The sequence below is a fragment of the Colletotrichum chrysophilum genome (genome assembly GCF_026319265.1).
Source record: "Colletotrichum chrysophilum strain AFK26 chromosome Unknown scaffold_14, whole genome shotgun sequence".
In the NCBI taxonomy this organism is placed as follows: domain Eukaryota; kingdom Fungi; phylum Ascomycota; class Sordariomycetes; order Glomerellales; family Glomerellaceae; genus Colletotrichum; species Colletotrichum chrysophilum.
In genome coordinates, this window is record NW_026517301.1 from 28,432 (window position 1) to 54,629 (window position 26,198).

General features: G+C 57.0%; 6 protein-coding genes across 6 annotated transcripts; 1 reads left to right on the forward strand and 5 right to left on the reverse strand.

Annotated features, from left to right (window-relative positions):
- Positions 1–1,124: 1,124 nt before the first annotated feature.
- On the reverse strand, positions 1,125–1,498 carry COL26b_002697 (uncharacterized protein; the record flags this gene model as incomplete). The annotated part of the gene is made up of 2 exons (XM_053175609.1): positions 1,125–1,272; positions 1,332–1,498. The coding sequence occupies 2 exons, from the start codon at positions 1,496–1,498 to the stop codon at positions 1,125–1,127; spliced, it is 315 nt and encodes a 104-aa protein (XP_053040318.1).
- Positions 1,499–10,045: 8,547 nt separating this feature from the next.
- On the reverse strand, positions 10,046–11,986 carry COL26b_002698 (uncharacterized protein; the record flags this gene model as incomplete). Its single annotated transcript, XM_053175610.1, has 3 exons — positions 10,046–10,159; positions 10,577–11,461; positions 11,582–11,986. 3 exons carry the CDS (start codon positions 11,984–11,986, stop codon positions 10,046–10,048), a joined length of 1,404 nt encoding a protein of 467 aa, XP_053040319.1.
- Positions 11,987–12,456: 470 nt separating this feature from the next.
- ESF2 (RNA-binding ATPase activator esf2) lies at positions 12,457–13,461 on the forward strand (the record flags this gene model as incomplete). Its single annotated transcript, XM_053175611.1, has 1 exon — positions 12,457–13,461. One exon carries the CDS (start codon positions 12,457–12,459, stop codon positions 13,459–13,461), a length of 1,005 nt encoding a protein of 334 aa, XP_053040320.1.
- A 2,400-nt stretch (positions 13,462–15,861) lies between these two features.
- Positions 15,862–17,358, reverse strand: NMD3 (ribosome-binding protein; the record flags this gene model as incomplete). The annotated part of the gene is made up of 1 exon (XM_053175612.1): positions 15,862–17,358. The coding sequence occupies one exon, from the start codon at positions 17,356–17,358 to the stop codon at positions 15,862–15,864; it is 1,497 nt and encodes a 498-aa protein (XP_053040321.1).
- A 2,144-nt stretch (positions 17,359–19,502) lies between these two features.
- Positions 19,503–20,608, reverse strand: COL26b_002701 (uncharacterized protein; the record flags this gene model as incomplete). Its single annotated transcript, XM_053175613.1, has 3 exons — positions 19,503–20,163; positions 20,245–20,297; positions 20,354–20,608. 3 exons carry the CDS (start codon positions 20,606–20,608, stop codon positions 19,503–19,505), a joined length of 969 nt encoding a protein of 322 aa, XP_053040322.1.
- Positions 20,609–21,471: 863 nt separating this feature from the next.
- Positions 21,472–22,848, reverse strand: ASA1 (ASTRA complex subunit; the record flags this gene model as incomplete). Its single annotated transcript, XM_053175614.1, has 3 exons — positions 21,472–22,221; positions 22,333–22,573; positions 22,628–22,848. 3 exons carry the CDS (start codon positions 22,846–22,848, stop codon positions 21,472–21,474), a joined length of 1,212 nt encoding a protein of 403 aa, XP_053040323.1.
- Between the last annotated feature and the right edge of the window lie 3,350 nt (positions 22,849–26,198).

Genomic DNA, 26,198 nt, shown 5'->3' on the forward strand with positions numbered 1-26,198 from the left:
CGGACATGAGAACTTATCCCCGTGGCCTTGCCAGGTGGCCCTCAATATGCCGACGCCGACGGCCCAATGCCGCTACCCGGCCCTCTGACTGCTCCGACCAGATCTGGATGCTGCTGCTGCGTATCCGTCTTTACAATCTCCAGCCCTGGGCTCGTTCCCGGATTATTCAGCCACTAATGCGCTGTAACCTGCGCCCATCCGCCCCAGAGCCAAGACTGGCACACTGGCGAGCGCTCCGCCTGTCACCGAGATACATCGGCTCGGGTCTCGGTGAGAGTGGGTTGGTTGGAACCTGTGGAGGATCGACAACATCCCCTGGCCTGCGACCTCGCATGGGGCTCAGCTTACGTGACACCCGCAAGCGCGCAAGTCCCTTTGACGACCCTTTCGATCCTGCGCATCATTGCGCAGCATTACCCTCGCCTCATGTTTGCAAGTTTGACATGTTTGCTTCCTCGGCGGCTTCGCCCTACGGCTCCGAGGTGGGGATCGGGGACCTTCGGGTGCAGGCTGCAAGGCAGCAGCCATGGCCCATGGCTGTGCAGTTTCACAAATCACGAGGCTGACAATGACGATGGTTGCTGAGGCAGCTCAGCGGCATGTGACTACTTCCAAATCAGTGTGGATGCGTCACACAGACTCCAGAGGCACAGTCGTAGGAAGCATTGCGGTGCAAGAAGATCACAGGCGTGGCAGCGGAAGAAGTGAAGGTGAAGATAATTTTACTGTATTTGTCTTTGGGCCTTTTTGGGCACCATTCTCTCTCTTCCTCTGAACAACAATCGTCCTCAGCTCGCAAGCTTCTCTGCAGTCAACACTGCGTACCAAGTGGTATCGTACTAATAATCTCAAAGAAGTGACAAAGCAAATCAAGAGCAAACCGACTGTCGTCGTCGCTGCAGTAGTTTTTCCCCGCTCCAATAACGCCGTCGCTGAAGTAATTGTTCCCCAAAAGCATCATAGTGCCGGACGCTCGCTCTCGCTAATAGTTGACGCTCATAAAGTAGACGTTGCTGATCACCGTCCTGGGTGTAACAACCCGTGGCAAGTTGCCATTACCGTCCATCGCTAGTGTATGTATTGTTGTGTGAGTGTTTTGTTGTTTGGCAGGTTGATCAGATCAATCATCTGCTGTAGGAGCTGCCGAGGGTGGAGATGGAGGCGCTGGACATGCCGGACTGGATGGAGAACATCGGCCTGGCGGGGTAGTCGGAGTCGAAGTCGGCGATGCCGATGCGGCTCGCGACGGCTTGTTCCTTGAGCATGGCAATTCTGGAGAGGTTGTTAGTATCATTGAGTTTGATGGTGTTGATGGAGGTGTGTAGACTTACTCATCTGCGCTGATGCCCGCGAGTTCGAGGTTGCACTTCTTGAAGTCGAAGGGGGCGGAGATGTCCACGCCCCTGGGCTTGGCCTCCTTCCTGCTGCGGCGGATGACCTTGTTGAGGAAGACCTTGAAGCCGTCGTTGTGGGAGTCCATGGCTGCGTCGGTCTGCATTATGGCTGTTGTGTATGTGGTTGTGGTGGTGGTTGTGAGACGGTGGTAGTGTGGTGCGAGGATCGAGGTGGTATATGTAAGTGCGGTGTCGCGGTCGTACACAGGGATGAAGAAGTGAATGTTTTGTTTCTCGATTCCGAGGGATGCCGGGTGACGATCTCCGACATGAAAGATCGATCGGTTGTGTTGCTGTGGTGGGTTTATATCCAATTGTTCCTTGTGTTTTCCTTTCTTTTTCTGAATCTTGCCCTTTCCAGCTTCTCGGGTCCCTTTCGCTCTTGTTGGGTAGTGATAGTGTAGTATGCTTTCTTTTGCTCCTTGTCTCGACGTAATTGTGTCGTTGCTTCCTGCGGCTCAGCCCTTGGATTGAAGATATTGGGTAAAGATTGGGATTTGAGTTGGTGGAGTTAGATTGCGAGCTGATTCCGAAAAAGAAAGCAGAGGCGAGGGTGGGAGAAGCCAGAATCATATATCTCCATTTCCCAGATCGGCGGGTGTGTGTGTGGTGTGTGGCGTGGTGTTGGCAGCAGGATGGGCGGAGGGGAGTGGGGGAACAGCCGCACTGCACGCGCAATACCACACCACACGCCCTGCCCTATGGCAGACGGGGGGTGCGGAGGGGGTGTGTGTGTGTGTGGAGGTGCCGGGGACGTATGCTGCATACGTACGACACACACCCCATCCTTCCGCTTCCATTTGGAGAGTTGCGCTGAGTGTGTGCCCTTTTTTTTGCGTCCCATCTCATCAATGCCAGAATCATCTACCTAGCGCTTCTATCTCCCCGAAGGACGGGGAGGGAGGGGCGTGTGGAAAGAGAGGGTGGAGTGCCGTGGTCTGGTGCTCCCCGGCATGCCATTCGAACATTCGCGTGAAGGGGGGAAAATTGAAGAAATGTGTCCGTCCGTCGGCCGACGGGCGCCACGCTCTTGGGCAAAGAAGGTTAGGTGGAGGGTGTGTGGCAGGGCTTGAAGGCTTCATTCTCTGAAGGGGGTACGATCTTTGAATTCCTGGGTAGGGTGCAAGGTTTTTTTTTTTGGGTTAACGGACGTAGAGAGGGACGGACGAGCCTATCCGTAGCTACTAGTCGGCCTTTCTTTTCCCTATGGGCCCTCTGTCTCTCAATTTCACGAGGCCCTTTCAGAGAGGGTTAAATTGGGAATCTGCTATGAGATTACGATATTTGGGCATGTAATGCAGCAAGCCGTGCAAGATTCTGTAGGCAGGTATCCTCCCGCCGTATCGTTGCCCAAAAAGGGACTTGACTTTGCTTGGCCGTGGCAGGGCAGGGCAAGGCTGATCACAAACCGGGGTGTTCGGCGATGGGGTGATGGTGCTGGGTGCTTACACTGCTTCAACTTCCAACGACGAAAACGAGCAATGCTGAAAGAAGTTTGATCGGGGAATACACACACGCTCGTCAACCTCCCAATCAGAGCACGATCCTGCCGCCGCCGCCGCCGACTCCTCCAACGGCGACGGCGATCTGACTGCGGACGGCAGCGGTGGTTCAGGCAGCCTCTGGGAGGAATGCGGTGTGCTGTCGTGCTGGGCAGAGCCTTGTTTCCACGAGAGACAGGTACGCGTGCAGACACAGAGTTCGGACTGGGCGGACTGCGGACGGAATGCGTGCATGTGTATGTAAAACTGTAAAACTCTTTTTTTTCTTTTTCTTCTCCTGCTCTCCTTAACTGCGAGATTCTGAAACTTCGGCGATGACGGTTCGGCAGGGGTGTGCGCTGTTTGGAATTTTTGCTGTCTCTCTGTCTCTCTCCTGTCTCCTGGCGATGTTTCAACGTTTCCAGCGACTTACACGCACGCACACGCGCAAGCGGGCAACAGCACACACGGCCTTCCCGTAATGGCCCATCAATGCAAAAGGTACAGCACAGCAACACGCGAGATTGTTGTGCGCTGCACGCACGCAATTTAACGGCCTTTTTTTTTCTTTTTTTTTTTTTTTTTTTTCTTTTTTTGTGATCGCTGTGCTCGGTCAAGGAAAAATGCAGGAACAGAAACACAGACAGGTACGCGACGCACGCACTTAAACCGTACAGATGGAAAGATCAACATCCGGATGCAAGGGGAAGTGCATCACGGCTGACCAACCACGGCGCGGCCTACGGGATCACTTGTCTTGTTTCTTCAGCGACATACAACGCGCTGCGCGCTGACGTGCCAAAGAAAGGGAGAATAAGGGCACAAACAACAGAAACGACACATGGTCGGATAACGGGTCACGCGATTCTGAGGCCATGTGCTTCGCGGACGCGGCGACGACGATCTGGGGTTACATGTGTTCTCTCTCCGTCTCCTTTCTTCGATAGTGTCACAATGTCCCAAATGCGACCTCCTGCTGCAGCCTGCGCCGTACACTAATTGCTGTATGGTGTCTACAAATAAGTCTCTGCAGATATAAGCCCCAAGGACAGCAGGGGGCGACCCCTGCATTTTCCGACTCGGTTGGACGTGGGTGCCCTACCAACTCAAAAGGAATTGCAAGCAAGCAAAATGGCACGTCGCCGTCGCCGATGCCGTGGCCGCCGTTTTCCTACTCCTTTCGGGGACCTGGTCGGATGTGCTGCAGGGGGTGTGCTGCCCACGCATTGCCCAAATCTGTGCTTCCTCAGTCATTCATCCTGTGCCTGGCCGCAATGCCCCAGATAATCTGTGCGCAAGCCGAACCTGAGAGTTGGCCGACTGCGCGCACGCACGCCGCCGCACAGCTGCTGGAGGGCGTGCTGCTTGCTGCCCCTCTGGTGGAACCCCAGCTGGGGCCGGAGTGCCGGGGCTCGCCGGTGGGGGCCGCGGGGGCGGGATGGGAATGACGATGGGGTCACAATGCCGGACCCAAGATTTGTTGTCAGGCAGGGAGGGGGTGATTCGTGAAAGGTCGCATTGGGCTTCAACATTTCGGGTTGCGTGCGGTATTTTTGTGGTGTTGATGGACGCCGTGCGATGCCGCCGTCCGGCTGCGGCGGCGGCGGTCGTCGGCATGAACGGTAGAAAGGACGGTGATCACGATTTTGTGTGTTTTGAGAAGCTTCAGAGGGGGGGGGGGCCAAACCCGAAGCCGAGGAATCTTGACCGGAGACTATCTCGTCGGGCTTCACCGGACTTTTCTGTTCCTACGCGTGGTTCACACTTTCGCTTTCGGCGCGCGGGGGTTGTATCGCGACGTGTAACTAATGTGAACTTGAAGAGTGCGACGGTTTCGAAATGTGTGAATTGGAAGGGGGCAGGTCCAACATTCCTCGCATTCACGATGATTACCAACTCGACTCAGCCAGCCCTGCGCCGTCTCAATATGACTTTGATAGACACTCTTGTGACTCTGATAGATACCCATTAGCCAGTGACTCGGAAACCCATCTGTAGACTAGCGCCGTTTTCCTTTTTGCTTCTTCAGCAGAGTTGCGCTGGCGTTGATCTGGCAGATTACTTATACAGCAGGCCGCGGCAGGGGTTAACTTGTGGATGAGCAAGCATTCCTCGGGACTTGCGGTTGGTCGGTCAGTAATCAACCTGCAATCTACTAATCACAATGCCACGGAGGAAGAAAATAAGGGATAGCTGAGACCGAGGATCCAATTGAAGCCCTACACCACCTTAAACCCTGGTGACGATATCGATGATGACAATCTCTCTTGCTGCCCACCCCCTTGTGAGCTGTAAGGCTTATTCTCAATGCAGACGTGCCCAGTATGGACCCCTGGGAAGGGACACCGATGGGGGAGAAGGAGAGATCGGGCCATTGCTGTCATGATCCCCACGAGCCCAATCCTCCCCCCCGAATTTCGTGATCACCGCGTTCAGGAAACGCATCACCATCCGAGTTCTCCGGTAATGGACTAGAACGTTCGTTGCATCGTTTCCCTCTTTGCGCAAACAGCAAAACCGTACAACGGTCGTTGTTGTCGGAAAATGCAGATTGGAGCTAAGCTTCAGGTTGTGTGCATGTATGCATTTGGGCTGACGCATCCAACGTAGATCTCCTCGTTCCCGTGAATAGAGTAACGACTTGCATCTGCAAATCCTTCCACCACCCCCTTCAGAAGCACACAGTAATCAGCCACGCCAGCCACCCTGCCAAGCTGACAAGTTGCAGGTTTCATGGTCGCTTTTGGACATGCTTGAGAAGCTTGGACGAGGCTTGCCAGCCCAGGGCGTTCAGCCTCGAAGTTGCTTGCCCTGGCTAATGGGGTTGGAGGTGGGCATACGCCAGCGCTGAAGTGGAGGGAGGGAGGGAGGGGGGTTAATTGTCCATTATGGATGCTTGTTCGGCTGACGAAGCGAAGGCGAAGGCGAGCTGTCGACAGGGACATCCTGTGGTTTGCGTGCTTCTTCCCCAATCACGTATTTCGCTTCTCCAGAACCGCGTATCTCTCTCGGACTTGCATGCGCACGGCCCAGGATGCTGGAAGATGCGAGATTGCATCCTGTGCAAAGAAAAAAAGTAGGCAGCCGTAACGCAGGCAGCCGCATCGCGAGATGGTGCTACGCTAGGCTGCCATATCTGGAGCGATCTCGCGGGAAAGGATCGTGATGCCTGTTGTGTTTCCTCGCAGGGCGGTGGGAACCAGGCAGTCGGTGAAGGCATGATTACACATCTTCACGCAGCAATTAACGAATTAACCCCATGCCCTCCAGCTCGCCTCACATATACGAATACCCCGTTTGAGGTTTTCTTCAATCTTACTTGACTGAGAGGGAAAAGCAAACCACTAGCCCCGATGATACCCTGCAAGATTACGAGATGGAGAGTGAGGATTCAGCAATAGCCATCTCTGGTAAGGCGGCACTGCAGACTGTGGAGAAATAGATAGAGAGTGTATGCATGTTCGTGCGTGCAAGGTGAGGTGAGGTAGGACACGATGGACCTAAACGCCGCGTCCGATCCCCCAACCCGGCCCATCCCCCAACCCGGCCCATCCCCCAATGGGGCTGCTGCCCAGAAGAAAAGAGTCAAGAGATCTCGTCCGTAGGATTGGGTCGTACGCGACGTGGCTCACGGATGTGAAGTTCTCCAGGGACTAGCGATTGCTGTTACGGCCGAGGAAGTGGAGTTTGGGGGTGTATCTAAGGCGTTCTGCCTGTCTCGCTACCAGAGATGGGGAAAGGTCGGACTCTTTGCTGGGGATAATTAGCCCTGTCCAGCAGCAGCAGCAGAGGCAGCAGATCCATCCATCCTCGGGATTGAACCTCGTTGGGCATGGTCAGGAAGGGCTGCCCTGCCTTACCTAAGGCACGACTGCCGCTGCCGCCCATGACTGAACGAGGCCTGTGGTCTGGTTGGATGGTTTGTCGACGCCTCACGATGAGACGGCCAGAGGCTTGCCTTGCACTGAGAGTAAAGGTGAGATCTCTGACAGAGAACCTCGGTCGACGACTGACCCGCCGCACCACTACTCTCACTGGCTGCCGCGCACTACAGCGCACCTCACAACACGCCTGTGCTGCCGCGTGCACCCACCCACGGCGCCGCCTCGACGCCTCCCCCCCCCCCCCCCCCCACCCTTCCCGCTCCTCCAGCGCAGGCCGCTAGCGATTTAGCGACTTGGGCGTCTCTAGGGCGGTCCCAAATCGCCGGCTTCGGCTGTCACACGGCCTTAGCGTCTCACGGCATTGGACCTTCCCAGTGGCCCAGCAGTGCCTGACAGAGTCTCCAGCAGTGTGAGTGCTTGAGCAGGGGACCCCACCCCCGTCCGACACCAACCTTGTCCAAATGCATCCAAACCACCACACCGAAGCAGCACACCACGATCGAGAACATCACGATACCCTCACTAGGCCCCGATCACCACCGCCCCGACCGTGGCTGAACGCGGCAGTTGTCGCGGTCCAGTCTGCCTGCTCTGCCCATCGGTAGATGTTATCGTACGCTACACCACCACCAACACCACCACATCCCGTCAGTATCCGCCCCTTCTTCGGAAACTCACAATAGAGGTTTTCCGTTTGCGGACATCACATCCAACAGTCTCACCTGCCCTCGTGTGCATTTTGTTTCTCCTCTGCACGCTCAACCGTTCCCGAGTCGAAACTCACAATAGAACTGTTGCGGACCCTTTGACTCCGACCTGTCTGCCCCAGCACTTGCGGCCGAGAAGTGGCTTTCCGAACTCTCTTACAGCACACTGAGCGGCCGACTCCAACGCTTTCCTTCGACGGTTTGCGGCGCAGTCGTCTCTGACACACACACACACTCACACTTCTCATCTAGTCTTCTGCTTCTTCGCCAGTCTGCCCACAGAGTCTATGCGTGTATGAGAAAGACAGCCACGTCAAAGGGGACGCTGGACCCTGAATATGCCATCCACGTCTCCCGTTCGCCACACATCATGTACGCCCGTAACGCCTCAAACCTATGCAGTGTCGTCGCCGCGGTCGTCGTCGAGCCGTGATTCTCTTCCTGCACCAGTTTGAAAGTCTGATTCTCTACCCATCCCCTTCCCGTGCCGTGCACCTGCCGCGCTTCTGACTAAGGCAAGGCAGCCCCCCAAAAAAGAAGCTTCGGACCCCCTTCCTTTTTCCAGGTTTGAAGTCCGAACTAACTCTCAAGGCCGCCGCAATTGTCCGAGTCGATCACCCATAGTCCGTGATGGAGAGATCCACTTTAGCCCGTATCGGAGGAGCAGAGGACGTGGGAAGCATATCGTCTCTCGTACGAAGCTAGCACGCGGGAGCATCCTTCCGTGTCCTTCGGAAGAGGGCCCGCGATGTCAGTCCGATCCCAAACCTGAGCTAACAGCAAAATCCCTCCGTGATGCAGTCATAGTCGCCCTTCGACCTTTGCCATGCCATGCTTACAGTATCATGAATCACCCAAACACCCCCAAAGCCATTCATTCCCGCGTATCGGCCGCATCGTCGGCGCCGCTTTCGCTCTCGCTGCGTGTCCAGTTTCAAGGATTCGTCGTGTTTTGGTAGTGCGGCAAATGACTAACACCGCAGCTGCGCTTTCTCTAACGTTGTTTGCCCCTCCTTTGCCCTCCTTTGCCGCCCATGCGCCTTGCAAACTTGCTGCGGCGTTCATCTCATGACGTCGACGGGGACATCCCCAGCAGCAGGATGGCTGTCGCGAAAACGAGACGAGTTTATTTTGAGGATACCGCAGCACCCTGATTACATACGGCGCCGGCAGTAGATAGTTGGTAGCAGCGTACGGCAGCGGCAGCAAACATACGGCGTAACACACACACACACACGCCCTTCACACCACCTGACGGCTCTCGGACAATCTGAAGATTTGCTCCAAACTCTTTTCTGAAGATGCGTTGTTGTGCCGCTTCAGCAACGCCGCCAGCCAGTGACAGCCTCGGTTTCGGCAGTGTCAGGGACGCATACACACACACACACACATTCCTGCCCAGCATTACTTCATTACCCGTTTAAGAGATCGCCGAAAGGACGGAACAGTCACCCACCCAAGACACAACGCAAGCAGGAGAGACACCACGCACGCGCGCAAAAAGACACAACCCACGAGCTTGGCCTTCCCGTCGGGGACGCAAGCAGGGGCTGTCGCTGTCCCGGGTTCCCGGACACGCACGCGCTCAACTGACAACGACGGGCGACGCACGCGGTCTGATCATTGTCCGTTGGGCTGATCCCGCAAAAAAAGCATGTTGTCTTGTCTTGTGTCGTGGGCGGTTTGGCTGTCACCTCACCCAGGAGCTGAGGTGAGGCGGCCTGTGAGAGGAGCGCCGACCGCTTAAGCATATCGCTGTCGGCGTTTAGGAATCATGCCATCCGTGGTGTAATCGTGTCATACCGGCAGCCCAGGAGACAGACAGACAGACCATACTATGCAGTACGTCGTGAGAATCACAGTGATCGTGCACTCCCCTAACCCTCCCCTCCCTCCACCCCCTTCCGCGCCTCCACCAAATCAACCACCACTTCCATCATCGTGCATCCCCTGGGTCCTGAGTCTTTGGTCTTGGGTCTTGAGTCCGCGGCCCCCACTCTCCCCGATCCTCCGGTTCGTGCCCCGTGCTCCACGGCCCCATCACTCCTCGAAATCCCCGATCTTGATGCCCCCCCCGGTCGACATCCACATACATCACGGTGGGCAGATTCTCTTCGAAACACCAAGGAAGGGTCACAAGTCATGGTGCGTGATCGTTCGTGAAAAGAGGCCATCGCCAAGCCACTGAACCCAGCGGCGCGGCGCTGCTGTCCGTGCATTCTCTCACCAAGACTAAGATAGACAGAGAGCTAAGGAAGGGAAGGAAGAAAACTCTACACGGCCCTTCTTGTGCTCTGACTCTCCCCTCATCTTGCCAAGACCCGACTGACAAGTGCCGCGGCTCCATCTCAAGCCCGCGATCGCGTTACTGTGAAGCCATTCCCTTGCCTTGCAAAGCACCCTAAAACAAAAACCCAACAACCATAACTGCCATTTTGCCCAGCGCCGCCGCCGCCCTCGACCGGTGCTCCAGTCAAACCAAGCACAAATAGGGACCATCATGAGGCTCGTGGGCTTCCTAAGCCTTTCAAACACTTGCTTGACTCCCCAAGCTTCCCTTTCCCCTCTCCTACCATCACTTATTTGGGGTAGTCCTTCAAGTGGTAGCTCTTGAGCTTGACAAACTGATCGTAGCCGAAGCGGCTGAGCGTCTGTCCCTTGCCCGAGTTCTTCCATCCCGTCCACGCTAGGTCCTGGGGTGGTTGTTAGCAAAGTGAATGAGCCGTGACGAAGGTGGCTTGCAAGTGAGGATCAAAGAAAAAAAACGACGTCATAAGGAAGGACAAAAGAAAGCGGTTATAATGGCGGCAGTTCAAACACAACGTTGGGAAGAGGGCGAAGTAAAAGCCGTTCAAAGCCCACTCCAGTCGGCTGAGGTTTCTAGCTGCTTTCTAGCTGCTTTCTAGCTGCTGGAACCAAGAACCTGGTAAAGGGCTGAGCAGCTGGTGTCACGGAGGATGCCGGACGAACATATGGAAGGAGTGGGGCAGCACCGGGAGGGGTGCCATCCGGAGCGATCGGGAGGGCATTAAAAGAAAACCAGCGAGGCAGTAATGGGAATCGAACGGAGAGAATGCAGTTTCTAGAAAGGACAGCATTGTAGAACTTACCGGGCTGGGGAAATCGCATCGGTTGACGAAGACAGTTCCCGCTTCCACCTGGTCCGCAATCTCGTAGCCGCGGTCCGTGTCCTTGGTCCAGATGCTGGCCGTCAGACCGAACTCGCTGTCGTTCATGAGCTTGACCGCCTCGTCGTCATTCTTGACGCGCATGACGGGGATGACGGGGCCAAACGTCTCCTCCGTCATCACCGTCATCGAGTGGTCGACGCCAGTGAGCAGCGTCGGCTTGACAAAGTTGCCCTTGGGCGGCGGGTTGGCGAACGACTCGTTCTCGGGCGTCGCGTCCTTTGCGCCCTTGGCGACGGCGTCCTGGACGTGCGCCTCGATGGTCTCCTTGGAGCGCTTCGAGATGACGGGGCCGACGTGGGTGCCCTTGTCAAAGGGGTCGCCGAGGACGTAGCCCTTGAGGACCTTCTGCACGGCCTCGACGAAGGCGTCGTGGATCTCGTCGGCGACGTAGACCCGCTCGACGGAGCAGCAGCTCTGGCCCGAGTTGAAGACGGCGCCGTCGACGATCTCGGCGGCGGCCCAGTCGATGTCGACGTCGCCGCGGATGTACGCCGGGTCCTTGCCGCCGAGTTCGAGGCCGACGTTGACGACGCGGTCGGCGGCGGCCTGCTGCACGGCCAGGCCGCCGGCCACGGAGCCGGTGAAGGCGATGAGCTTGATCTTGGGGTTGCGCACGATGGACTCGATGAGCGTCGGCGAGCCGCAGTGGAAGTGCTGGAGGACGCCGGACGGGAGGCCGGCCTCTTCAAAGACCTTGGCGACGCGCTCGACGATTGTCGGCGTCTGCGGGGAAGGCTTGAGGATGACGGTGTTGCCTGCCAACAGGGCGGGAATGAGAGAGTTGACGAGGATGAGGTAAGGGTACTGGAGTGGTGTTAGTCAGATGAGGTGAGCAGGGGTGGTGGCAGTTGCTCGTGATGTCTCTAAGTGGTGGAGTCGCCACGCAACGGCGACGAAGATGGCGAAACATGGAAAAAAACGTACATTCCAGGCAAAGATGACGAGAACCGGGCCAACGGGAACCTTGCGAATGAAACGCTTGAACCCCTTCTCAGCCTCGCCGTCGGTGTCCTTGAGGACCTCGTCGCTGATCTTGAGGAGGTACTCAGCGCGCTTCACGGCGGTGGCGACCTCGACGCCGGTGTAGGCGATGGGGCGTCCCATCTGGACGGTGAGCTCCTGGGCGAGGTCATCCTTCAGGTTGAGGAGAAGCTTGAGTGCGGTCTTGACGATCTTCTGGCGGTCTGCGAGACACGTCTTGCTCCACGACTCGAAAGCCTTGGTGGCGGTGTTGGGAAGCTCATCTAAGTCGGCCTGGGAGATGCCGTTGCGGGTGAGGATGGGCTCGTTGGTGGTGGGGGAGATTGTGGTGAGGACTTCGACGGACATGATGGCCGGTTTGTGCTGGGTATTTGGGTATAATTAGGAGAATAGAGAAGAAAAGTGAAGAGTGAGGTCGACGATGGTTGATCAGTTGGCAACTCGGCTTAGATATCCCCTTTGGCTGGGCCACATGAATCGTCACTTGGAGGGGCAAATGGAGGGGCAACACTGAACGTCGGTGAGGGGCGATGGAGCTGAGCTGCCCCGCCGACCGCGGAGCGCGCTGTGAGCGCGGTTGCAGATAAGATACCGATAGCTATGATAAGGATGATGAGGTAATCAGGCTAGTCGCGGTTGACCGTTGGCTCCACTAAAACTTTTTTGCAGAACACCACGGCTGCTGCGGTACTTGCATGTGTGTGATCAACGACGACTCCATATTCGACGACGCAATTGGTTCTGCTGCGGACCTACAATCGACCCCGAGGATCTCAATCGCATACCACTGTTCATATACCCAATTTCGGTTGCTCACCATGGCCCCCGAGAAGCGAAACAAGTTCCTCGACGCCGACGAGAGCGAAGACGACCTCGACCAGGGCTACGACTCCGAGGCCGAGGACCTGCGCAAAGGAGGCCGCAGCGCAAAGAGACGCAAGGTTGATTCGGACGAAGAAGACGATTTCAGCGACGAGGAGCGCGAAGTTCCCACCGCTGCCGCCGAAGACGACGAGGCAGACGACAACGACGACGATGAAGTCGCAGACGCATCAACCTCAAAAAAGCCCACCACAAAATCCCCCACAGACCTCCTCCCCGACGTCACCCGGCCCCTCACGAACAAGAACCTCGTGCAGTCCGAAGAGGCCGTCAAGAAGTCGGGCGTCGTCTACATCTCGCGCATCCCTCCCTTCATGAAGCCGCAGAAGCTGCGCTCGCTGCTCGAGCCGTACGGCAAGATCAACCGCATCTTCCTCGCGCCTGAGGACCCGGCGGCGCACGCGCGGCGCGTCAAGGCCGGCGGCAACAAGAAGAAGTCGTACACGGAGGGCTGGGTCGAGTTCGTGCGCAAGCGCGACGCCAAGGCCGTGTGCGAGCTGCTCAACGCGCGCACGATCGGCGGCAAGAAGGGGTCGTACTACCACGACGACATCTGGACGCTCAAGTACCTCAAGGGGTTCAAGTGGAGACACCTCACGGAGCAGATTGCGGCCGAGAACGCGGAGCGGACGAGCAGGATGCGCGCGGAGATTGGGAAGGCGAGCAGGGAGAACAAGGAGTTTGTGCGCAATGTGGAGCGCGCGAGGGTGCTGGACGGGATTGCGGCTACGAGGGCGAAGCGCGGGAAGCAGCAGGAGAAGCAGGGGGGCAGCGGTGCGGCGGAAGCGGCAGAGGCGTCTGCTGGTGGCGGCGGAGAGGGGGAGAAGAAGAGGCGGACGGTGTTCAAGCAGATACCCCTGGCGGAGAGGAAGAGCGGCGAGGCTGCTGCGGCTGGGAAGCCGGCGGGGGTTGTTGCGAGGGTGCTCGGCAAAATCTTTTGAAGGGCTGGGCTGGGCTGGGCGTGGGTGTATGGTGTGTGTGTACTATGCAGTATGTCCTCCTCGGCAGTGGGAGCGGCAGCGGCAGCGGGAGGAACCCTCCCACTCTTTCTTGTTTAGACTACCGTTGGTATTGAAGTCGAAAAGGTTCCTTGGGATCGGTAGTTACTCCTCCTCGATGAGGCAGCTAGAGGGGTGTGAACTACCTGCTGCTGCGGTATACGGACGCCAAGAGACGGCTGTTGGATCACCAAGCTGCCAAGGGCCCGGTGATGATTTACGTCTGGCGTCTTGGCGATGAGGCGATGAACGAGCATGTTGTGATGGAAATCTATTCTTGTCGTCTTGACGGATCGGAGTGGGTCTTGGTCAATATTGTTCGGAATTCTGTGATATGAGGCTATCTTAGTGTATATCAACGACATATCCAGCCGGCAGCAGACTTCAATCAGTATGTGCACATGTGAAATTATTCACGACTATCGGTTCACGACTATCGGTCTGGCTCTGTACTCGGTAATTTGGTGTTGTCCCCTGTTCAATTGCCGAACAACCTCATCATCTCACCGGAAGCCTCACTTACACGCGTCCCCTCAACACCCGCCATACCACCACCACCACCACCACCACCACCACCACCACCACTCACAGCGCCAAGACACCGAAGACATACATCATCAACCGAATACCCCTCGTCATCGCAAACCATCATCACAACCACCCGTCCAACACCACCACCATCAACCGGCTACCAAGACCTCTCTCGTCCGCCGCAGCATAACCACATAACCATCAGATGGCAGCCGCCGGCGCGGCGCGGACAAGACGCACTCCACCTCCATTCCGCCGCATGAAAGCCCGTTCAGCAGCCTGCGTGGGTGGGTGCCGTCGGACACCAGAGTCCGTCTCGGCCAGGTAAAACCTACGCCGCCGAACCTGCCCTCTGCGTCTCCAAGGCCCCTCCCTGACTCTCTTTCCTCACGCCCCCCCAAAACCGTCTCATCCTCCTTCCCGCCCCAGCCGGCAGACGGCACGGCCGCGGCGGGGAGGTGGAGGTCTTGGTACGGGCGCGCGCGTCTGGGCAAACTGCCGCAGCCAGTCTGGGGAATAGGACCTAGGGCGTAAGAGAACACGAACGAGGGCATGGAGTACGGCATCGGGAAAGGGCGGGAAGCAGACATGCACCAAGCCCACGCGCCGAGAGGTGGTCGATGCCCTGGGGTAAAAGGGCGTTTCGGCGCCGGCGTCTATGCATAATCCCACGCCCAAAGGAAACAAAACACAGAGCAATGGGTCCCGCGGAGGCGGGCGGCGGCGGCGGCGGCAAGCATAGACGCCGCAGTCCGTCGTCCGCGGGGAGGAGGGAAGACAGCAACGACACATGGGCCGCCGCCGTCGTGCTCGCCATCGGACTCGTGATTTCTGAAACGACATCGCCGAAGGGCATGGGGTCAGGCGTGCTGCGTCCCAAGGTAGGGGAGCCCTGCCGCCCAACGAACGAAGAGCCTCCTCTGTCTCCGCGGGGTGCCGACCGCACCGACCACGAAAATCGGCGATTAGAAACGGTTCGGCGACGGGGAAGAGGATGGGGGCCAGGGGAGGGCCCAGGCAGTCGGCACCCTAAGGCAAGGCGAGGCAGAGGCAGAGGGGGCACGTACAATTGTCAAGAGGTGTGCAGCACGGACGACGAGGGCAGATGAGGAAGGTCGGGGAATGGCGATGGACACATGTCGGCAGCGGACGGGCTGGCGTTGAGGCTCGTGCGGGAGTGCCGGACGCACGTCCGCCTCGCTCGTTGACGACGGCCGTTGAACGGGGAATTGGGATCAGCCACACACACATACGATGCAGTACACCCCTCCCCCTCCTTATGAGGATTCGCAAGCGGCGGTGATAGAGTTTCTGAGAAGGCACATCGCCGACTGAGTTGGCCAGTGCTTCACCCTCTCCTCTGGCCGACGGCGATAACGACAACGAGAGACAGCCCGACACAGAAAAGAGGCAGAGAGGACGAGGCTTTGAAGCGCATGAGCCACGTTGTGGCCTTGTCTATTCTTCCTTTCCCAATGACGACGCAACGCCCACCCCTGCTGCTGCACCGGCGTGCGAGGTATCTGATTCTGATGCATACACGCCTTGCCCATCCCTAACCGTCCCATCCCTCGTTTTTGAAGACATTTTAACCCTGGACGTTGTATTGTTGCTCTGTGCCCTAAGAAACAAACGCTGAGAGAGGAAGCAACGAACTTCGTCCCCGCAGACGGCCACTTAACCTTAACACCCCACCGGGACCGCGTGAGTGAAAGTAGGTAGTCGGGGCATCTCCCGCACAACCAAATTTCCGTCGCATCCCGCGCACGACACGCACACGCCCCCCTCCCCCCCTTCCCGTCCCGACTAAGCTTAATCCTGAATCTGGAGTTCGTCCATGTCGTCGAGGAGCTCATCCATGTCGACCCTCGGCGCCTCGTCATCGTCCTCCGTCTCGGCGATGGACATCGCATCGGGGTCGGCGGGCTTGTTGGCCTTCTGGGCGCGGTAGATAGCCATGGTGGAGCGGAACTCGTCGTCCTCCTCGACGTCGCGGAGGAACTGCTCGTACTCCTCGTCCATGCGCTCCTGGTCGGCCTTCTTGGGGAGCAGCTCGCCCTCGTCCTTGGCCATGCGCTTGAGCTTCCAGTTGCGGGTGCGCGTCTTCCTCTTGCGCGCGTAGTGCTTCTTGACGAGCACGACGTCGGGTATCGTCGAGCCGTACGCGTGCGACTCCTCGATGGCGTCGAACTCTGGGTTGTTGAAGTTGGTGCCCGTGAGCATGTAGCCCATCACCGAGTCGCCCGCGTGCAGCAGCCCGCCGAGGTGCGTCCTCGCGAAGTACGTCTTGTCGTTGACGCCCAGGTCCGCCGCGCGCATGACTTGTACCTCGCCGAGCTGCCACTTGCCCCTCGACACGCCTGTCGGCTCGATGTCCATGACGATGAACTCGACGAGCGACTTCGCGTCGGCGAGCGAGTTGAATGGCGCGCGCCAATAAATGTCTGAGGGGATGCTTGCTGTCTGGAGGGTGTTTGTGTCGAGGAGGTATACTGCGGTGCCGATCTTGTGGCAGATGACGAGGGGAGAAATGTTGCCCAGGGACTTGGCCAGCTTGATGGGCATGGCGACAAGGTCGTCACGGCATATGGGGATAAGCTCGGCCGAGAAGGTGAACTTGTATGACTTTGTGGACGTGTGGATGTCCTGAGAAATAAGCTCCTGCGCCTTCTTGACGCGGCAGGGGGCCACAGAGTTGAGAAAATCAACAAACTTCTCGGCCTGATTCCTTGCGGAGAAGAAGAAGTCGATTCCGTCCTTGGCCTCCTTGATGTTCAGGGTATCTCTGTGCGCTCCGTGCTTCATAATCAACTGCTCGAGGTAGAGGAACGTCCTCTTGTGCAGAACCTTTTGTCTGACCTGGACGCAGGCGCGCCAGACGTTGGCCGTGTACGACTTTGCGCAGTCGGGACATTGTTGGTATGCGACGATGAAGACGGCCTCGAAGGACTGCTGGAGGAGAACGCCGCTCTGGACCTCGTCCTGGATGGTGATCTTGACCTTTACTCGTCTCGAGTGCGGCTCGGTCCACACAAACGAGGCGTCGATGATACGGACCTTGTGCAGGCCCTTGAGCTTCTTCAGGCAGAGCGCGAGCAGCTCGCGGGATTCGGGGGCGGCGACGATCCAGCTGGTGGGCGGCAGAAGCCAGCGGTCGCAGTCTCGGCAGAAGTTGAGGGTGGCCTCGCGCTGGACGCCGTTGGAGATGTCGACGGTCAACTTGATGCAGTCGAAGCAGAGAGCGTTGGCGGCGGTGGTTCCGTCGATGGGGGCGCCGCAGTTGCAGCAGAGAATCGTGGCGGCTGTCATTTTGTTTGCGCTTCTCCCTCGATGCCCCTGTGTGTTTTGTTAAGATATTGCAAAAATGGGAGGGCGGCAGCCGGGGTTGATGGGATTTTGGGCTGTCGTATGGCGGGGTTGATCGCAAAATCCAAAAATTTCTAGCGATAAGCAATGGAGGGGTTGCTTATCATCGAGTCTGAGTCACGTGCGCAAGCTTTTTTCTCCGTCCCTTGCTGCATCCATGGTGGCGGCATTAGTAATCGGGCCTCCCACCGGTAGCGTCATTGCTGTCACACAGCGTGCAGAAGCGCCTGGAGGACCGGGGTTAGGGGAACTGACTTGACAGCATTTTATCAGCTGTTTGTCATCGAAGAATGCACAGCGGAAACCGTGACAAATTATCGGATAGGAATTATTCTTTTTGAACCGCGAGATTGAAAACTCATGACTGATCGCTGGGCTCATAGTGACTCAAGTTAACTACAGCTAAGCATGCTATTCCGAAACCCATTGGACGCCACCGAATGCTGTGATACCCAGGGAAAAAAGCCATGATCAGTCCAACGACGAGTGACCGTCAGCAAAACCACCAAAAACAGGCAAAAAAAGACTGCCCCTCCACTCCAACCCAGCGATCCGGATCACCGCCCCCAATACCACTGCAAGTCAGACGCTTGGCCATCCCTTTCCCACCCAAACCCAAGCTGCCGCCAGCGGCAGAGCAATGCGTGTAAAGAAAAGAAGGAAAAATGAAGGACTCAAAGGATTCAGGTTCCAAAAATTGAGTGTGTGTTGGAGAGCCGCCAGGTCTCCAACCCAGCCGCCAAATTTCGACTCAGGAGAGTCAAGTTCCAAAAATTGAGTGCGTTGGTGAGCCCCCCCCTGAGCCCCCAACGCAGAAAGTAGACGACGACGACGACGACGTCGTGGGCCGCGCCCCGCGCAGCCCATGGGCCCCGGCCCCCAAAGTCCTATGAGAAGATCAGTGATCGAGGAGCAAAAGATTGTGCCGCCCCGAGACAGGACGAGTCCCTGTCTGCAGGCATCCGAGCCAATGTGCAATGGCCGGGACTTGGTCGAGGGCCCCAGCATTCTTGAGCGAAGGGACCCGACGCGGCTTGGGACGTGGTTCGGGAATCCGGTCCATGATGTGCAAAAGAAGAAGAAATGGAGGTTGAGGAAGATGGTCTGGGGATTATATAGACATGGGAGGGGGACAGCAATCAGTGACCCTCATGTCCCAGGGACGTCGTCTGGGAAGGGACGTCTTTCCATAAAGGCAGTCACTGGGCCTGGTGTTGCCGAAATCGAGCACCTTCTTTCCTGGCGTGAAGGAAGCAGCCGGCATGTCGGGAAAGGACGCAGGCCGGGTGAGGGAGGTGCCAGGCTTTGCACTTGCCCGAATCCAAGAACGTTCCTTCGTCGGTTACCTTACGGAAGGTAGGTATCAAGGGTAAATGCATTTGGCAGGAAGGAGATGGTGCGACAACCCCATGGGTTATGACCTGATCGGAAGGAGGTTCCTGCTAGTTGTGTAAGCCAAGCTTTTACCCGGCGAGCTGCATGTCAGCGCGACTGTCTCTTTCCACTCGAGGATACAGAAAGTAGCATCCGTCTACCGCCCCTCCCAGATTGTCTCCGATGTGCCCCGGAAGACATGTGGCAGGTGCTGACCGTTGATGGGAACTTTGGGCAGCGGTGAAGAGAGAATCGTCGGCGAGTTTGCTGCCTGCATGAAGACGCTGCTGCTTCCGCCGCTGATAGCAAATAGCATTCTCGGTTGGGACTGGTGTTGAAACTCATCAGTAGAAATGATAGAGAAGATGGTTTTTGGACTTGCATAAGTTGAATGGTAGGCTGTTGAACGGTTTCCCTTCGTCTCGTGGTGAGGTCGCATCGCCAAGTAGAACTAGATTAATGACACTGACATTCGCGGGAAATGGGAAGATGGCCCAGTGGTCAATACATTTTTGATCACTTTCAGAAGCTGCGCAAGAGCAGGTTGTTTGACCATGTCTATTGTGCTCATGAGTATGTAGTGGTAACCATCACAGCCCAGGTCATCTTCACTTCGTATCCAGGCATCTTCGCAAATCATTCGTCTTAGTTTAGTCTCAGGGGTATAGCTGCTCAAATCTTAGAACAGAACTCTTCATCGCACAGGCAGCAATTCACTTGCCATTCTCTCCATTCTCCCCGTTCTTCTTCGCGTCCCCATTCTTCTGCCCAACCGGCCCGACAATCTGCTTCGCCTGCTGCAGATCCATCGCCATCATGCCGAGGTGCAGCACATCCGCCGACATCGAGATCAAGCTCATGCGCTTCGCCGCCTCCTGCAGCTTCTCGGGGCTTCCGTACGGCGGCGTCGCGAACGCGAAGCCCGCGTACGGCTTGTCGTGCTTGTCCATCGTCTCGAAGAAGAGCTTCTGGATCTCGAGCCACTCGGGCTCGTCCTGCGGGCCGCCCATGTTGGCCGGCAGGTTCATGCTCACGCGCGCGTCGAGCGAGCCGAGCCAGACGACGTCGATGTCCGGGCACTGCGTCAGGATGTCGTCGAGGTTGCGCACGCCCTGCGCCGTCTCGATCTGGATCATCACGGCGGCCTGGTTGTTGACGCACTTGTGAATGTCCGACTTGGGGTCGTACGGCGTGTCGGTGAGGAAGGGGATCAGCCGGAAGGGCGGCGCCGAGCGCGTACCGTTCTGCTTGGTGCCGTACTTGGCCGCCGAGAGGACGTGCTTGGCCTCCTCGACCGTCTCGACCTGCGGGACGACGATGGAGGCGCCGCAGTCGAGGGCGTAGCCGATGGCGGCGTGGTCGTGGCCGGGGACGCTGGAAGGAAGGAGGGTCAGCACTAGGGATGCCTGAGGTTGCGGCGGGCCGCGCGTGGGGGAGGGGCAGTGGTGGACTTACCGAACAAAGGGGATGGTACGGCCCTGGCTCATGAAGATGGCTTCGTGGACCATCTAAGTTGTGTTAGTGTTGTTGATTAATATGCCTTTGGGGATGAGTGTGAACTTACAGATGTCATTGTCTCAACGTTGCAGGAAGTGTGCTCCCAGTCGATCCATACGGCATCGTAGCCCATGGGGGCGAGGAATCGTGTAATGGGAAGAGAGCTGAGGCCAGCATAGTAGCACATCAATGGGGGAATCTTCTTCTCGTGGGCATCGCGGATGGCTTGGCGAGCCTTGTGAGGTTGGAAGAGCGAGGGCGCGGCGTACGCGTTCATGCCCTGCGCGGCAACGTTCTTGTATTCCTCGCCCATGACTGACATTTTGGCTGGATTTTGAGGTGAGTTTGGAGATTGGATGATTAGATAGGCGCTTATCAGGACTTGTGAGAGAAGGACTGAAGACGAGGGAAGATGGGGGCCATCAGCAGCAAGAAAGGCCAGCTGGAAGATGATCTTTTATATGCTGTTGGTGCCTGAGATGTCACATTGCATCTGTGGACCGTCAAACCAAAAGTCCCAGGGTCTCCCGCATTTGCCCAGGGTCCCTCCACAAATGGCGATAATACCGCGGGGTTCGGACGCGGACGGATTGCCCATGCCGGTCCTCATCCACCGTGGAGCGTGTCGTTGCTGAATGAGGCCTAAGTCATCGACAGTCCTGCGTGGACAGGGGACGTCGGTCCAGCGCACGATGGATGCAACGATGCAGCGTCCCACTCACGATACTCTCACGTCAGCTAACAAGGGACCTTGGTGAGAGCCGCACGGGCTTTACAAGCAGTGTTTCTGAGCCATGTAATTCTTGTTTGATTCGATTGTATACCGAAAGCGGCGAGCTGTAGGGCAAGCCGACGGGCTTGATAGGGCGAGGTACTAAAAAAGGATCATTAAGGAGAGCTGCCGATGCGGTCCTCTCCCCCGCTGCCTAGATGTAGCGCGTCGGCGGCGCAGCAGCGATGCACCGAGCTTGAAGGTAATTGCTTCTTGGGATGGAATGCGGGCCGACTGAACGGGCGCCAAAGGATTGCTTGCGCGGATGTAAGGCCTAGAGACCAATATCAAGAAGCGATGACAGAGGTGACATGGCCTAGTCATCGCGCTAAGCGGTAGGTCTTACCATGACGACACGCTTCAAGGCACAGCGAAAGCCAGTTAATTTCTTCTTTTGTTTGTATGCGACCATCTCAGAAAATATCCCACAAGGAAATCTTGCCGTCCTTACTCCCGGCAGCCAGCCAGTGGGCGGATTGAGCTTGAAGAATGCGCCTGTCCTTGACGCTCAACTGCCCTGAACGGGACACGAGGTCGCGGGGCGGCTCCTCTTCTTGCTGCTGTTGCTCGCTTGGAGCATCCCGACCGTGTGTAGTGCTGGCGCCGACATTGGCAAGGGCGACAGCAAAGCATCCCACTTGGTGCCACTTGAGGGTCGCCACCTCCTTCAGGGTCTTTGATGAATAGACGCGTACCGTGGAATCCCAGCCTGCGGTCGCAAAGATACGACCGTCGTCGCGGACGCGCAAACCTTGTTGGCCTGAATGCTTGGTGTTTGAGATCTTAACCGGTTGCTGTACGACGGACTGGTCGTCCACGCCGGAGTTAGGGCGCGGGATGGGGTGCTTCGCTACGACGGCGTCCGCACCGGAGGTAAGAAAGTAGGATCGATCCGCGGCGACGTCGAGGGAGAGGACAGGTTGCTGGTGGACCCTCGACAAGTAAACGGTGTTCCACGTTCCGCCGGCGGCGAGCTGCAGGACCGTTGCCAAGCCGTTCTCGTAGGCGGCAACGAGGGTGAGGACACCGCGATTGGCAGACGATGAGCCTGCAGACTCGGCTCCGTCGACGTACAGCAGGGCCAGGGCCATGACCATACCGTTCTTATCACTGGCTTTCACCGTGTGCAGTCGCTTATGCGATGGTAACTCGTAGACGTCGACCTGCGCCCGCGGCCGTCGGGTTAGGGTCCGGGACGATTCTCATGCAGGGCAGCGAGATGGGCTGGGCAGAGCCGGGCTTTAGAGCCGGAGATAGAGGGCGAGGGGACTCACCGATTCCGAGGCTAGGGTGTTGGGCACCGCTAGCAGCATGCCCGTGGTCTCGGACCCGTCGCCGGTTCGTGGCACACAGGATGCGAATGAGCAGAAATTCATCGTGTTGACGTCAATGGTGTGAAGAATTTGTGGCTGTGGTCTAGACTCTGGCGCCTCGTCGAGAGGTAGCTTCTGACTGAGACGAACCTCATCGTCGCGGCCGAGCTGCCAGACGACCAGCCTGTGATCGCGACCGTGGCTGGGAGAGTGTCAGAGAATCGCACGCACCGCGGTTCTTCAAAAAGACACTCACGTAATTATACGATCGTGTCCCCACGCCTGGATGCCGAGAATGGCGTTCTCGTGCGGTCTCCAAACGACAGTCGGCCGCCTGGTGGTGAGGTCCCAAAGGACGACGAAGCCCTCAGCATCACCGCTGGCCAGACGCTCATTGCCGCGGACGAAGGCAAGTGCATGTACCTGGGCCTTGTGTCCTCGCAGGATGGACTTTGGTTGTGGCGCAGCGTCTCCCATCGCTTCCGAAGTGCGATCACCCTCGTCGGATGGGAGGAGAGGTCGCGACGGTTGATGTGGTGTTGCAGTTGCAGCCTGAATGGGTTTGTTTGATAGCGGAAGGTGGAAAAAACAGCAGTTGCCTATCAAACACCGTGCAGCCGGAAGAATGCACCGTGTGCTGCATTTACAGTGGTGTCAATTACAGCACCACACCGTTAAGTTCGATGTTCTTCACAGTGCGTGCAGTGCTACTGGTCTATCGAGGCAATCCTTCGTCCCAAACAAGTCTCTAGCCCAACTCACTCCCGCTCTGAGGTGAGATTCTAACCCAATGAAACGCATCCCAGGCACCGGGAAAATCCTCACCGTTTTGCTGATGTCTCCGTCTCACGTCAGACGTCTGGTTCCATCCGCCACGTTGGACAGGATGATGTGAGGCGCATAGATACTCGAGGGAGGCACTTTGCATGTCCAATGAGCCGCTGGGCGTCAGCCGGATATCGCGGAACCAATAGACTGCAAAATAAGTGAAACTGACGAGTACCAGATAAGGGGCCTGTTGAGATACCATGCCGCGAGGGAGGAGCGAAGGGGGAGGACAACAGAGCTTGGCTTCTTGCGAATGACTCCGACGGCAAGAAAGAAGTATCCTGGGTGGACTAAACGGTCCGAGATGAGCAATGGCCAAGCCAGACAGTGAAGTCATTTTAGGGTTGGACAGCAGGCATCGTGGCATCCACTGGGATGCCGGCTCTTTTCGACTCTGTACTCACGGTTCAGACGAAGATGAAGGAGCTCACTAAAAAGAAGAACCCCGCTGCCCCGGATTCGCCCACGGATGGGGATGAGGGATCCAGGCTTTATATCTTATTCTAACCACTTATTGGGATATCGGATGGAAGCCTGATTCCATGGTTCAGGTAAGTGGTATCTGCAAGGCAACCTGGAGTTGTATTGTTCGTCCCAGAAATAGACGGGAAAAGCGGGTGAATCGGCCCAGCGACCGAAGCACCGAAGGAGCCGGTCCGGGTCGGATCCATCATGGGGGCGACGGAGCGTGCTCGGTCCCACGTAAGCTCGAATGGGTAGCACAGATGGGGTTCTTCGGAAAGAGATGACTCGACATCTGCAGTCATGTACACAAGAACACCCCCAAGTGAAACCTTTTACAGCAGTCTACCAGTTGCATGTCTCTGGATGCGAACGGGCAAATCTTGTGCTGAGACGGGAATGTCAGATTGATAAACACAGAAACCAGGGACACGAATTGGCTGGTCCGGGACGGGCGCCGGAGGCCGGGGATTGGTAATCAGGCATATGGGAATCGGGCATGGTGTATCCGTATGTGTTGGCGGGCTTCCGCCAAGGGTGCATCTTTTCCAATTCCCATCCAACCATCCACGTGAAGCCAACCTTATTGGGCGTGTCCCTGGTGTGTAGGGCAGGCCAGGCAGATTTACGACCCGTGCAACCAACCCCAAGACTCGAGATTTACGGTACCTGCACTTTCCACTTTCTCTCTCAACTGTCTTGCCTCACTAAGCATCCTTACCATCCCGGTCTCTAGCGTGAGTCCTAATCTTCTCTAGTCTTCCCCCAAAGGCCATCCTCCTTACATAATCTCTCTCTCACCTGCATCTCTCGTAAATCTGGACGCGGCAATTTGACTGACACGTGCGACGGCAACATTGGCACGAGAAAAGTCGCCGAAAGACAAAGAGCCCCCCATTGGCAACATCCTCATTCCCATCTTATCTCTCTCTATCTCTCTCCACATCAACATAACCCTTAACTCTTACCCGACCAGGCGGGTTCTCGGACCCTTGAGACGGGCATACATCCGTGGTCTAGCACCATTTGTTTTCCTGCCTGTGTCTGCCGTGCCGTTAAGGCCCCCAATGGCGTTGGCCCCCGACTATCTCCTATTTCCGGGTCGAGCAGGCATTGTGGTGAATCAGTGGCTCAAATTTGACTTCGCTCTGACCTTAGACCGCAGCGTCAAGCCACTCGTGATGGCCCTCCCCCCTTGTCCCGTGCCCTGATGGCCGAGTGATTCATGCCATCAGCTTCTGGCGTCCTCAGCTTACTCAAGCAAGTCGTGCCAGCGCCGTTTGCTATTCGCCCATTGTACGAAATCCTCCTTTTTCCTTATTTCTCGTCGGACGCGACGATCCCTCCCGAGCACTGCCATCACGGCTGCCTGCCAGTCGAGATGACTAGCGTGCAGACTCGGATTTCTTGCATGCGGAGACAAGAACAAACAAACAACGATGTTCCATGGCCAACAACCTTACTCGATGAAGACGTTCATCCACCCTCATGTCAGATTCAGGGTCGACTCCACTTCCTGTTGATGAGCGAACGACACCATCTTTTCACTCCTCTAGCCCTAAGCTTAAACAGCCTAAATCATTGTTGTTGACTTATTCCACTCCAAGTTTTATCCTCCGCAAGTCGTCGGATATTGGCCCGCAAAAGTCCGTAGTGCCGGTAGCCAGCAGTCACCGGCAGGCGAAGCGTCACGTACCGAGCGGCGCACACGGCCGCCCTTTACAAATCAAATCAGGCCTCAGCATGCGAGAGAGCTATTCGTCCGAAGTGCGACGAGGCGCTCAGTGCCGTATCTTGTTCTGATGATGTGGCGCGCATCAGACGGACAACAAGCGCAGCCTTATCCGTCTGCAGTCTTACGCCCCCCTAAAAGAGAGTGCCAGTGAAACATCGAGCTATCCCCAAGTGGACGCAAAGTCAACGAACCCAAGGCGCAATCCGCTCGCAAGCGCGCTCCAATTAGTCCACGGATCGACCCCAAAAAGTGCCGTCGGGTCTGACTCCCTCCGCCGCTTAACTCCCTTTCACGCAAACTCCGCCGAGCACCGTTCTTTCTTTGGGCGTCTCGGGGGAATTTGGGATGGATTACCTTATGTCCCACTTCTTTCTTCCACCGAGTCGGCGGAACCGGTACTGCAGCAGCTACCCTGCCCGCAGGAGCCCATCAGGATTATCAGACAGGGGGTTTCTGCCAGCAGGTACCGTAAGATTCCTTGCTGCACGAGACTGGGGACTTGGGTAGGTAGGAGAGCCTCAGAAGAAGGGCAAGGGATGCTACGCGGACTTTTCGGAACATTCCAGATCTACGTCCAGTGAGCCATGTAAGACTGAGATGAGGTGCTGCGCGGCAAGGCAAGGGGGGACTCATACTCACAACCACACATTCACAACACGCGGCACGCGGGCGGAGATTGGATGTCGTGGTTACCAAGCAGCAACGCCCAAGTCTTGCTGGTAGGCGCTCATCAGGCTCTCTCTCATTCTACCTCTCTACATCGGTCTTCGGTGTATACCTGTCGATAGGGCTTACCAATGAC